A 13,534-nucleotide genomic window follows, 5' to 3' on the forward strand; every position below is an offset into this window, starting at 1 on the left:
GGCCTCCCCCCATGTGCCCAGGGCGTGGGCATCATCACATGGCCAGTGGACAGCTGAGTGACCGCTGCCCAGCTCCCAGCCTTCACTCTGGCAAAGTGCCTGGAATTGGACCCCAGGGCACTGGTGCCCGACTTCCCTCGTGTCCCCAACTTCAGAGCCCACACCAAACTGGAAAGCCAGTTGGACCAGCTTGGCCCGGGACCCAGGAGTCCTGATGGACAGATGACAATGGCCCGTGATGGGAGGGGCAACACATGCAGCTGCTGGGGAGGGCTCTGACTCTGGCAGTAGAGGGCCGTGCGGTCAAGGCCAGTCGAGACCTGTCCCCCTGCACCCAAGCCCCACAAGTCCTCCTTGCTGTCGCCGAGTGGGGCCCGCCCCGGGGCTGCTCCCACCTTCACCCCGAGGGGTCGCCCGGCTGTTTGCTGCTGCCAGACGCAAAGCTCCCGGGGAGCAATGGGGGACAGTGGCTGATGAGCTGGAGAGGGGTCATGGGGGTGAGCATGGCAGGGGTGAGGGCAGCGCCAGGCCGGACCGTGTCTGCAGGAGCTGCAGCAGGCACCCTCCCCCCGTCCCCCCGCCCCCCGCCGCTCCCCTCCGCACACCCCCGCCCTGCCCCGCCCAGGCTGCGGGCAGCTGCGGACACTTTCAGGCCGGGGGCCGTGGCCCGCCAGGCAACTGGCGGCAGGCCGGGCCCCCCACGCCCCGAGCAGCAGCGGTACCTGACCAGAAGGGCGCGGAGGAGCCCTGAGGACTGAGAAAAGAAAAGCTGTAGGAAGCGCAGGAAGCTGCAAAGAGGCGAGAGAGACTGTGAAAGGGGGGCCGGGGGAGCATCCACACGCTGTCACAGGCGCGGTCACAGGCGGCGGGGATGGCGGCCCAGGCCCTGCCCAGGGCACCAGGAGGGCAGCGGGACGGCGCGGGCCTCGGGACCCACCTGGGCGCGGGTGCAGCTGCCCTCGCTCCACCTCCTGCACCTGTTTCCTGGGCCACCTCCTCCCAGTGGGCGGGCTCGCGCGAGGATACAGGAAACTATTCGTGCAGAGCCCAGCCCCTCGCCCGGCACACAGTAGGTGCTCACTAAAGGCCCGTCGTTCCTCTCCTGGCCTGCTCTGCCCAGGTGGGACCCGAGGTCCTGCAGGCCCCTGCAGCTGAAGGAAGTGGGGTGGCTCCAAGACAGAGCCCTGGGCTGGATGCCAAACACTCTGGGCCCACCCTGCCCCTCTCCCCAGCTGGCCCCCATCTGCACTATGGAGCCCCATCTGCAAACAGAGGTACTGGCTCTGGCTCCCTCGCAGCTGGGGTCCCTGGGCGGGGGGGGTGCTGGGGCACAGGGACGTATCTGAGGACAGAAGGGACCTGCCCTGTTCCCTCCCCACTCTGACCTCCAGGCAGAGGTACCAAAACTCGGAGCAGCAATTCAGAGCTGGCACTCCCCACCTGTCACATGGGGCCGCCCTGGCACCCTGGCTCAGGAGGGTGCTGGTGGAGGGCTGGGGGGCCTGGGCCACTGCTCCCCGGGGTGGGAATAGGGAAGGGGCTCCTGGCCGAGATCAGTGCAGCCCACCAGAAGCCTTCCGCGCACGGGTGTTACCTGGGGACCGGGTGGAGGCCCTAGAGGCCACGCGTTCCCGTGACTTGTAGGGGTACTTGAGCGTGGTATCCAGCTGCTTGAAGCTCTCCTTGAGCGAGTGGCACTGGTAGTACTCTACCAACTCCTGCAAGACGCACACACTCACTGCTACCTCCACCTCCAGGCAGTCCTCCCAGGCGCCCTGCCCTCCCTCTCCCACCTCCCCAGGTTCTCACAGGGGACTCATCTCCTTGACCCCTGAAAACTACCCCTCCTCCTCGCTGCCCCTCCTAGCACCCAAACTGGGGGCAGGGTGGTCAGTATCGCAAACTTCTGATCCTGCAATTTCTCTCCCAAAAGTTTCTAAGGGAAGAGTCAGGGAAGAAGGCCGGGATTGATGGACACAAATGCTCCCTGCAACACTCTTCGTAATGGAGAAAAACTCGAAATGCCCACACGTCCAACACCAGGGAAGTGCCTGGAGAAATCCCAGCATGTCCACGTGACCAAATGCCACGTGGCTACAGTGGGGCAGGTGGTCCCCCCTGGTAAGCATTCACTGTGTTGAGAGGTAAACTAAGAGTTGGGTCCAGTGTGGCCAGGGGCTTTGTTTGAAAAAGGAACCTATAAACCACACCTAGGCTCTACTGAGAGGCGGTGGGGGACTCACCCTGAGACAAGAACATCAGGTTTGGGGGCAGATTGTGGATACTCTCTGTTTTACTGGGTGTATTTCTGCGGCCGCAGTGGGCAGTCTAAGAGCTCAGATCCTCTAGTTAGATGTTCTCCATGCACGGAACACACGTAATTAAGCAAAGAAACACCAGGTCCAACTTTAAAGTCATTTTAAGAAGGACTATGCCTTTTGTGGCTTTCTGGCTGGGCTGGGACAGCTGGGGGTGGGGGCGTTGGAAGCGAATGGGCTGCGTGATGCTGGTGGCCCTACTGTCCACCACGGGGTTTGGGGGACAGAAGTCCTGACTCGGGGGGCTGCGACGAGGCCCTACCTGTCCCAAGGTGCCCTACAATCCAGTTTCCCTGGATCTTTCCCACATTGGGAAGACTCTCCTCCCTGGGGAGAGGGGGACCCCTGCTGGGCTCTCCCCCTCTGCAAGCCCGGCCTGCAGGAGTGGGTGCAGCGGGCCGCTCCTCCTCGGTGTGGCTGCGGTGGGAGACCTGGGCCCTCCTCTCACCCTCGGGGACGGGCCGGCGGGAGCTGCGGGATCACATACCAAGAGGCTTTCAAATTTCTTGGCTTCTGTGATGTGCACCCAGCTGTCCTTCTCCACCACCTTAATGTGCTTCACCTCGTCATTGAATCTGGGCAAAGCACACGGGAGTGCCGGTCACTACACAAGCCACACGGCCCCTGGCCCCCCAGGGGTCCAGGCTTATTGTATGTTTGCTGAGCAAAGACCCTGGCCCTCGGCCCACACCTCCTGCTCCTATGGCTGCAACCTCTCCCCCCGCCCCAGCCGGGGCCTGTCTCCTACTGCTTGTCCATCCATCCATCAGGCCACCCGTCTGAAGCCCAAACTCCCGGGTCAGCCAAGGCCTCAGGCCCCGAAGCTCCACTCCACTCCTCCAACCAGTGCCACTGTGATGTCCTGTCCCAGATTCCGCTTGTTCTCTGCACTGGGGACGTCCCCCTCCCCATTTCCCCATCACCTGGTGAGGCTTTCACAGCGTGGTTTGTAAGGCAGAGGTCTGACCTTGGCCTGTGAGGCCCGGAGGGAGCAGCCTCACCCCAGCTGTGACACCATCTCCTACGATTCTCCTCCTCTGCACCCTCACCCCAGCTGGCCGGAGGAGCTCTTCCTCAGACACGCCAAGCACAAGCCTGCCATGCCGTGGCACTGGCTGTCCCCTCGGCCCAGAATGCTCCCCCTCCCGCCACCCTCACGACCCTGCCTTGTGTCCCAGGTCTCAGTTCAAATGTGGCCTCGTTGGAGAGCACGTACCCCTTGCCTCCGAATCACAAAGCCACACAAAGACATCACAAGTAAAGAAAACGACACGCCAATATCCCCTATGACGACAGAGGCACAAATCCTCAACACACGCTCTCCATATGCACATCTATACACACCAACATATCAAAAGGACTTTACACCACGGTCAAATGGGACATGCCAGGAAGGCAAGGTTGGTTTAACATCTGGAAACCAGTTAATGGAATAAACAGTTGTTAAATAAGCAAACGCCCAGCTGGCCAGCCTCCTCTCCCGTGGGGCCTTGGAGACACCCACCACTCTGTTTCTCCTGGATTCAAAGTGAGCTTAGCGTGCTCAGCCCCACCCCAGCTCCTTGGACAAGACCTGTCTGAGCCCCACTCCAGAATCCTGCGGGCCAGGCACCCAGAAGGTGCTCCATGAAGTCCTATCAGGCGAGAGACGCCTCTGCCACTTCACTGCTTGGTGGTGCCCCAGTCTCTGCCACAGACCTGCCAGCACACCTCACGCGCCACTGATCTCCCAGGGCCCTACCGAGACTCTCACCGCGGGAGGCCCCACCTGCACTGGGTCACGCACCTTACGATACTCCCACCACCCACGGCAGGTACCGCTGATCTCTGCTTGAGAGCAAGTCCTGTGTACCAGGTGACCCAGGTTGTGTCCAGCTGACATTCACTAGACATCTGTCACTTTCAAGGCTGCAGGTGTTCTTTGGTTTTTGTATTTTAGAAAAGCCAGCGCATTTGTTTCAGGCCCAAACATTAGTGGGGCCTCTTGGAAAGCCCGTGGGGACCATGGCAGTTTGTCCACCTAGGTGGGGGTCTCGTCCTCAGTTCTGGCTCCTCCTAGTTGCCCAGATCCTGACCCCTCCACCACTTCCACCCCAGGGGTCCTGCAACAGCCATTCTGTACAGTGGGACCCTGCCCTGGATGACCAGGGGATGACCCACCTGCAGGCCTCCCAGTAATGGAAGAGGGGGATGGGGGTACGTTCACGCACGTGCACACGTGCAGGCATGGTGGCCGGCGGCACGTGCTCAGGCCAGGACCGGCACCCTGCTGCTGGGGCGCTCGTGCCCTCGGCCCCCACTGGGCACAGGTGCAGAGGAAGCTGACGCAGGGGGCGGGAGAACAAAAGCTGAGATGGAAAGATGGGAGTGGGCTGTGTGCTCAGGACCTGGGTGCGGCCCCACTGAGCCCGGCTCCCGTCTGCCCCTAACGGCCAGAGGCGCTCCTGCATCCTACCAAGAGGGCCTCTCTGCTCCCTCGCGTTGGCTTCTGTGACTCCATACCAGAAGCACCCAGGCGGTGACTCTGTGGCCGTCCGGTGGCCCGGTCATTGGGCCTGCCCCCGCCCCCAGCAGACCCGAGGGGGCCTTCCCTGGACACAGGCCACCCTGCTTGGGGCTCTTGACCCCATCAAGGTCACGGCAAACCAGAACCCTCTATTCACCGGCCTGAGACTCCTGTCCAGTGTGTGTCCTATGCTGATGGTGACCAACGACCAATCAGATTCTGTCTCTTGAGGAGGAGACAGAAGACCCACAAGGGGGCAGAGTCTGAGAAGGAGGACCCCAGCCCGAAGGCCACGGGCTGAAGCCCTGAGCTGGCAGCAGAGTGACTGCCCGTGTTCTCCAAGGCCACCTGTGGGGCCGCTGGAAGTCCCTGACCTCTCACCATAGGCCTGTCCCCGTCCCTGAGCTCCTCTGGTCCCCACCTCCTGAAAAACGCCAGACCAAGCCCACAGGGCAGCTTCGGGCAGGGCTGACGGCAGGCCGGGATCACTCACGATTGTCCCGGGCCAGGTGCACCATGCAGACCCGCTGACGCCCTTTCATCTCAAAAGTGCCCTGGCATGGGCAACGCATCCCAAGGCCACACCCAACAAGCCCAGAATCCGGAGGGGATGTGGGCTCCTTGGTTCAGAACGGCATGGGGGGGAGGGGTCTCTCTGAGCCCCAGCCTCCACGTACTTGATGCTTATGGCAAAGCGCTCGGCCTCGGCCGGCCGCTCCCTGATTAGGTAGGTCCCGCTGGCGTGGGATTTGAGCAGGTTGTCGGTCTGCTGCCTTTCCATGTTGCCGGCAAACCTGGAGCAGAGGGGGAAACGGGGGCTGTTTACTAACACGGCTCTAATCTGCTGAAGAGCCTATTGGGACGCGAGGCCACGCCCCCAGGAGGAGGGGCGAGCGGTGGGCGGGGTCTGGAGGAGACGCACGGGGCGGGGCATCCGCGTGCCGGCTCACAGCCCGCGCAGGGAGGGTGGCTGGGGGAGAGATAAGGACCCCAAACAGGCCCCAGACAGTCCACCGCAGCCTCCACCCTCCAGACCTTGGGCCTGCAAGAGGCGTTCAGGGTAACAGACATTAGATCAAATTTCCTTTCCAAGTTGTCACTGTTTAATAAGCAGTAATAAACACAAACTGCTCATGTGGGGTTTTGTTTTGTGTCCTAACATACTGGAGACCATCAGCATCTCCATGGGTGGGTTTCCGACACACTGACTGAAAGCTTTTCTCGCCAGCTCTATGGAAATGAAGCCCACCCCGACCCCCAACCTCAAGAACAAAGCCTGACCCCATTTGCACCTCCCTGTCGGGCTGAATTGGGACTTTTGTAAACAGATTCATTAGAAAATTAAAGTTCTGTGCATTACTCCATCAAGTGAAAATCATAGCTTAAGTCCCCCACCCTCCACATTAGACCCAAATGCAGGGTGAACAGCATACTGGAACAGACCCAGGGGTCTCAGAGACCCGGATGGGGCGGTGCCGGGGAGGCCAGGGACACCGAGGGTGCAGGCACATCACACCACTGGGCACAGGGGTCCCGGGGTGGCTTCCGGGATCAACCCCAAACCGAAAACCACAAGGGCAGACCCTCCTGGGGTCGAGTGGCCCACTGCTCTGGGGCTGCCACAGGGCGAGCTTCTGCAGGGCCATGGTCACTGAGGGCAGTCATTCTTCCAGGCAGCCGGTGAGCCAGCCGGCAGAGTGATAAAAGCTGGACCCGAGGCCGACCTGCATCTGAGACTCATACCTACCACGTCACCTCCACGTTTTATTCATCAAACAGCCCCACTGCTCTCATCAAGCCCGTATGAGCAAATACAATTATAATTTTGGCCTTAAATAGACCTCCTTCTATATACTGATATTTTAGACAAGGCTCAAGTAAGATCACATTTTAAAAAGGGCTTCGTTCTCCCAAATGTTAGAACCTGATGATCTGTTTACAGACGGGGAAACAGCGGCCTCGGGGTAGAGAAGACTCCCCCGGGCTCCCAGCGATTCAGAGCTGAGGAGGGGAGAAGGGGGCCGCGTGCAGCCGGGCTCAGCCGCCCTGGAGACACGAGAGGCAGCCTGGGGCCCCCGCAGATCCACTCACCAGGGGTATACGGCGTAGTCCATATCCCGGGACGGCGGCCGGCTGATGGGCGGCTGGCAGGAGAGAACATTCGGGTTGGTGTGTCCCCAGGGACTGTCCACAGAGCGGGGCCCAGCGACGTCCTATCATCAATGACCCCGGGGGCCCAGCACTGGCTACCAGGACGTCTGTGGACTTAGACCCAGAGCCACTGGCCTGGGAGGTCCCTGAGGGGAGCAGCCAGGACTCACCATCTCTGAGTAGAGGCTCAGTGGGTTTGATCGAATGAATGATTGATTGATTGACCGAATGAATGAATAGATAGCATCCAACTAACAGTGCAGTGTAAGGAGGAAGAGAGCAACCTGAAGGCGGCTGCAACTTCTCAGCAGAGGACAGGAGCACACCCTATACCTCGCGCGCTCTGCAGCGGACGGGCCGCAGCCCCAGGGACAGGCATTGGGCCGGCAGCAGTGCGGTCTGCAGGTGCAGAGCCGCGTCCGCAGCAAACCTTGCGGTTCTCCAGACCCCACGCTGCGCCCTCGCTGGCCTGGCCTCCTCTCACTGGGCCACAGGCTGGGCAGAGCCTCCCAGACTACCTGCCCCCTCCCCACCCCATTCACCATGCAGATGGGGAAACTGAGAGCCAGGGCTGGGAAGGGACCCCCCCCACCCCCGGGACCCCACCCACCCCACAGGCCACCCAGTGAGTTAGTGACATTTTCTTCCTCTGTTGTCTGGTCCCTTTGACCTGCCAGCAAAGCCTGTCCCAAAATGCTTTCTCCTTCAACTGGGCAATGGCCTGCACAGAAGCAGCAGCCTGGGCAGTGGGGCCAGAGGCCGGGCAGGGCCCGGTAGGTGGACCAGGGCTCCCAGGGGGTCGGGCACCTGCCTCCTGCTCCTTCGGGAGAAGTTTCACTCTCTCACTTTTAGCTTTTTCTGGGGGGGGTGTGGGTGATGCAATTGATGGCTGACAGCTCGATGCCTTTTGTAACAGAGCAGAATTTGCTCCACAGTACTCAGATGAAAGAAATGCCATATTGCCTCTTTTGTAAATATCATAACATCTAGCTCTGAGTCCTTATGTTCGAGGGAGAAGACTTATAAATTCCCTCCAGTGTGGAGAAAGGCAGCTGGTCTTTGGTCCATTACACCTGCTGCAGAGATGCCCATTTTAGTGTTTTTTAAACAGCCAAGTCCTCCCAAGAGGAGGGATCCCCTGCCCCTTGGCCCTCCATCCCAGCTCCGGGGCCAGCTCACAACGGCCTGAACAAGTCCAGGGCGCCCGGAGTGAGGAGACAGCTCTCAGCACCCACGGCACCCTGGCCACCATGCTCCAGAAGCTTCCATGGGAAGTACTCACCCTTCCATCCACTGGACAGGGCTTCACAGACGAGCTAGGGAAGTAACCTGACTTCCTGGTTTGCACCAACCGACCCTGGGAGAGGACAGATGGTCAGGGCCGGCGGGGCCTGGCCTGGCCAGTGGTGGGGGTAGGGGGGATTACAGTGCGCACTCAGCTCGTCCTGAGGAGGACGAGGGAGTCCCTGAGAAGCCCATCACAGCATCACCTTCCTGCTGTAACCTCAGCTGACCTCATCACCGTTTGGGGCAGGAAGGTGAGGGGCGCCCCCACTTCACAGATGAGGATACTGAGGCCCAGAGAAGTTACACGGCTTGCTTGGCGCTGGGACTAGAGCCCCCTCTCCTGGCCGCTGTTTCCTCTTATCCACACCAGCCCTTCCCTAACCGTGAGGGGCGTGCAGACCTGGGGGTCTTGATAAAACACAGCACAGCATGGGAGGGCCTGGGGGCGACTGTTCACTCTCTCCGTTTCCCTCTGCCCGGAAGACCCTCCCAAGGTCTTCCCGGCAGCTGCTCCTCAGCCCCCACTTTCACATCAGCAAAGTGTCTCTGCAAGGCCACCCAAGCCTGATGGCCCTGGTGACAGCTAGGGAGGGGAACTGGGTGGCCGGGGACAGCACGGGGCAGACTCTGTACCGAAGACACCTTCTCAGCTCCTGAATCTCCAGTTACACGAGGCCGAGTCGAGTGCGATAAGTTCATAAGTACGTACGTACTGACAAGGACCGCCACACAACGACGACGACGGCAGTAACAGGACTTGGTCACTGACGAACACACGCACTAGCATCAGCTCTAAGCAGGTCGCCCTGGTCACCCAGCCTGGGCAAGTGCCCCGGTTTCCTGTGGTGCCATGTGGACCCCGTGGGCTGGGGGGCTTGGGAGATCTCGTAGCAGCACCGACGGCTCCCCTTTCTCAGGCCTCATCACCAGAACAGCAGGTTTCGTGGCTCAGAACCGTAAACCATCACATGGACCTGTGTCCGTGTCTGGGCCTCCTGGGGCAGGGCGGTGGGCGGGTCCCAGTCATGCTGTCCCCCCCAGTGCTGAGCAAGGTGGTGCTGGCCTGGATCGGGGCAGGTGGGGAGCAGGGTGGGCGCAGCACGGCCTGGGCGGAGCCTGGGGGATGTGCGTGTGCAGGACACAACCCAGGCAGGAGGCAGACAGGGAAAGGGCTTGGACGCCAGGAGGAGGACCTCTTCCGTGAGGGGATGCGGCACTCCCTACCACCTCAAGGCAAACACCCCAAGACCCAGGCCCCGCTAACAGCCCGCTTCTCTCCACCCCGATGGTCTCGCACCCCGATATCCACCCCTGCCTGGAAATGCAGGACTCTCTGCTTCTACCCTGGGGAGTGGGGAGGGGGTAGCCGGGGGCCGAGACCCTCCCAGGTCCAGGACCCACCTCCCACCACTGAGACTCAGGGTCGCCTCTCAGTAGCTCAATCACATCGCCCGTCTGGAAGGTCAGCACCGGCTTCCCGGGGGGAGCAGGGTTGCCATGGTAATTCTGCACGGCCACCATCTTGGGACCTGCGAAGGACAGGGCAGGAGAGGGCGTGGCTCGGTGACTTCTCCTGGTGGCAGGCCACCCCCAAGTTGACCTTGACCTCCCCGGCCTTCTCAGACCTCTCAGGGCTCTTGGAAGTGGGCCATGGGCCTGTATCGCCCCTCCCTAAATTCTTCCCGGAAGGCTCCCACGTCCTGTTGTTAAATATCATAAGTAAACTGTTTATGAGATTAACAGATTCAGGGTGTCATTGCAGTAATAGCGACTTATTCTTGAAGAGCACTTTACATGCTGTCATCCAAACACCTTTCGAATCTGTGACTGAGAGTCAGAGGCATGGAGCAGGAGACGGGGTCCCCATCCTGTTAGAGGCGGGGGCCGGGTCAGCGACCTGCCAAGGCCACACGGCTACTCCGGGGCAGCCCTGGGCTGACGGGGGGGCCCGCCTGAGCCCCCCCGAAACTTGTAGGCCCCTCCTAGACCGTGCCCTGCTCTGACCGGCCCAGCCCTGCATGGGCCGCGTCTGCCAGGCCTGGTTCCTGCAGCTGGTGCCCCAGAGGCAGTAGCATGGTTTTCTGTTTTCATGATTAGGATGGACTCTGTCCGCAGCTCGGGCTGCCTCATACCTGATGCTTTCAGTTCTCCTGCTACCCAGCGCAGAGCAAGGGGGACGTGGGGGGACGGAGAGAATGGTAAAGTGACAGCTACAGTGTCCCAAAGTCTGCTCTGCTCGGAGTCTCCGGGCTGCAGCTCAGGGCTTCTACTGGGCTGAAGGGACCCTGGCTCTCTGCAGGCTGGGCCCTGTCCCCATGCCTGGTGCTGCGACATCCAAAACTAAGGAAGCTCCCAGGGGAAGTGGCCGTGGAGGTGGGAGGGAGATGGGGCCGGAGGGCAGCACACACCCTGGGAGCCTGGAGCCGAGAACACTAGGCAAAGGTGGCAGTCACCGCGACCAGGCCCAGGCTTGGCTCTGACAGCTGACAAGGACGATACCAGAGAAGACCCAAGTCCCACAGACTCACCTGGCCCCGCTCCAGAGGTGTCCTGTGAGAGCAAGGACAGAGGATAGTGAGGAGGGAAGGCTGCCCAAGCATCCCACACCCCCTGCCCCCCACACCCAGAGAGAAGGGTCTAGACAGGAAGCAGGGAGGAGGCCAGGGACACGTCCTGCATGCCCACAGACATTTGTGATGGTGACAACCTATTTCCCTGTGTGACAGGATTCTTACTTACACCCTCCACCTTTGTACCCCTCCGCAGCCCTGGGACATCTGTCCTCTTCCCCTCCCATCCCTTAGCATTAACTCCCACCTCCTCCAGGAAGCCTGCCCTGACCACCCCAGCCCAGGCCTTCCCTTTTCAAAGCTTGGGGTTTGTCGTCTCTGTCTGGGACGTGTCCTGCTGAATACACTAAATGTTCTGTCTTTCCTCCTCTTTGAGGGCATCTCTGTAGCCCACGCAGGGCCCAGTAAGAGCCCGTTACGTGCTGGTTAATTTGACTGGACCCCAAAGCTGGGGAGAGACACGACATCCACACCCCATTAAGTGAATTCAGTGACTCCGTTCCCAAGTCAATTAAAGAGAGGGCTCTACGTCCATCAGGATGGGTGGCAGGTGGGCAGATGCCTGTCACAGAGCTGGGCACCCACAGCCACCAGCAAGCCACTGGGCAGGTGGAACAGGTGGGCAGCCGGGCAGGGGGACAGCTATCAGGGCCCAGGAGGCCATGCACAGGGACCCATTTCTACTGACGGCCACAAAGGAAAACAAAGGCCCCTCGTGACCAACAGGGGCTCTGCAAGCCGGCCTGGCCCCAGAGGCGTGAGGGCTGGAACGGTTGGGTCTTTCCGGCTCCAGGAACAGGGCGGCGTAGGGTGCAGGGCAGTGGGAAAGGAATGGTTTGGCGGACTCACCAGGTCCGCAGGAGAACCTGAAAAGGAAGCACATCGGGGTCAGAGCCGCTGGGCGCGCCTGAGTGTGTGAGCGAGGTGAGCTTCAAGGCCCTTCCTTTCAGACATGAATTATGGGCACGCGTGCTTGGTGACCGCAAAAATCTCTCAATTACTTCTGATGGCAACTTCTGAGCTCTGGTTTTAGGGGGCCCACGGGAGAACACACACTGGGTATCAGACCCAATGGCAAACAGGTTTTCCTGCATGAGCCAACTCTGCTCCAACGGCAGCAACTGCCTGATCATTGGACGGAACCTGGGCTCAAAGGGAAGATTTCCACAATTGATTAGTGATGCCTGCCATGGGCAAGTAACAGAAGACGTGGTAGGCGTGCTACTCTATTTGTCAGCACCTTGGACATGGGGCACCTCAGCTCATCAGATGGAAGGCAAACATTCTAAAGATTCTTTCTGCCTGCCCTGGGGTGACCCAAGGGGAGGACACAGCTCCAGGCCGGGCCCCAGCCATCTGACAAGCTGAGCTGCCACTCCACCACCAGACAAAACAAGCACCACAGGGCTAACGTGTGGCTGATGTGACTTCAACAGCATCTAACACGCACAGTCGCAGCCTGCTTTGGGCAGACATAGGATGTGACAGACCCTGCAGAACAGAGGTTACAGGCGTCAGGCATCGGGCACGTGCCCTTGGGGGAACCACACGCTCCTTAAAATAAAACCAGGTGCCCACCACGGGCTCTTAGTGACATGGGGAGGATGCTGATGACTTCAGCTTTCGAAAGATATGCAATTGCCTAACTGGTAAAGCCTCAACTATACATATCATGAAAAACACAGAAACCTAAAAAGAGGTGGGGGACGGGGGGCAGGGGCATTGCAAAAAAGGGAGAAGGCAGGTGATGGCTAACGGCAGTTGTTTTTGCCTGGTGTGACCATGATTGCTTTCATCTCCCTTACTTTTCTCTATATCTTCTATGGGAAATAGGTATTTAATAATCAGAGGGAAAAGGAAACAGAAAGATTATTTAAAAATGAGAAAACTTGACAGGAAATAAACCAGAATATCACCTTTGGTTATTTCTTAATACGTTCATAAGTGATAATTATTTTCTTCTTTATTTCATTTCTCCTCTTTTTTTTCCTCTAAGTTTTTGATAAAGAAGTATGTTACTTTTAAGATCAGGAAAAAAATGTCAAAAGAAATGAACTGTCCAGTCGCTTGACGTAAAGGACACATGGCCACAAGAGGGCGGTAGCCATGGGCAAAGCTGAAAAGCCGCGTTGGGGCCCGTGGGGGCCGGCAGCATCCCCTAGCCCGGAGGAGACTGGCAGGGTTGCTGAACTTCCGCCAGGCCGGAGTGGGTTGCATCGGGCGGGCCTTGGTGGGGAAGAGGGGGTCTGGGTTGACCTGTCGGACCCTCCTCCCAGATCAGGGTACTGGGCCAGCAGTCACAGTAAATGAGTAATTAACAAATTCTCCTACTCCGGGAGGTGGTGTCTTGGGTCACAAGCAGGCCTGGCATGTTTCCCTGTCTACCTGGAGCGTGGTTACCCCCCCCTCTGAGCACAGCTCCCCTGAGTGTGGATGTCAGCATAACAGCCCCATTTCACGGGGATGTGGGAGCATCTGGGCCCCATGAAGCAGGGCGAGCAGTGTGGTGCTGGGCGGGTGCCCCGTGCCCGGATCCAGTGCTCAGCCAGCCCCTGACCGTGGCGGCTTTGAAACCTTTCAGAACCATCTCAGGCTTTCCAGCGGCCCGTCCAGCTGCTCTAGGCTGGGCCCTCCCGCAACTGATCCCCCAAACCAAGTCGACTGACAGGAGCCTCAGGCTTTCCCCATCTGAGGTGAAGGGA

The 13,534-nt window shown here is 59.7% G+C and overlaps 1 protein-coding gene across 10 annotated transcripts in view; it reads right to left on the bottom strand.

Moving 5' to 3' along the window:
* Window positions 1–13,534, bottom strand: part of VAV2 (vav guanine nucleotide exchange factor 2) — a 183,469-nt gene that overhangs the window by 6,815 nt on the left and 163,120 nt on the right. For 4 of the 10 annotated variants that reach the window (XM_082470355.1, XM_082470352.1, XM_082470348.1 and 1 more), the window contains 6 exons: window positions 11,682–11,698; window positions 10,791–10,812; window positions 9,664–9,791; window positions 8,258–8,332; window positions 6,916–6,968; window positions 5,502–5,618 (listed from right to left, as the gene is read on the bottom strand). In XM_082470355.1, the coding sequence (XP_082326481.1) occupies window positions 5,502–5,618; window positions 6,916–6,968; window positions 8,258–8,332; window positions 9,664–9,791; window positions 10,791–10,812; window positions 11,682–11,698 (412 nt within the window). Of the gene's footprint in view, window positions 1–722; window positions 789–1,594; window positions 1,719–2,805; window positions 2,894–5,501; window positions 5,619–6,915; window positions 6,969–8,257; window positions 8,333–9,663; window positions 9,792–10,790; window positions 10,813–11,681; window positions 11,699–13,534 lie in introns of all 10 variants that reach the window. The other 6 variants (XM_082470350.1, XM_082470349.1, XM_082470354.1 and 3 more) reach the window with 4 other exon arrangements.

This window comes from Balaenoptera physalus, assembly GCF_965194825.1.
Source record: "Balaenoptera physalus genome assembly, chromosome: 7".
Taxonomy (NCBI): domain Eukaryota; kingdom Metazoa; phylum Chordata; class Mammalia; order Artiodactyla; family Balaenopteridae; genus Balaenoptera; species Balaenoptera physalus.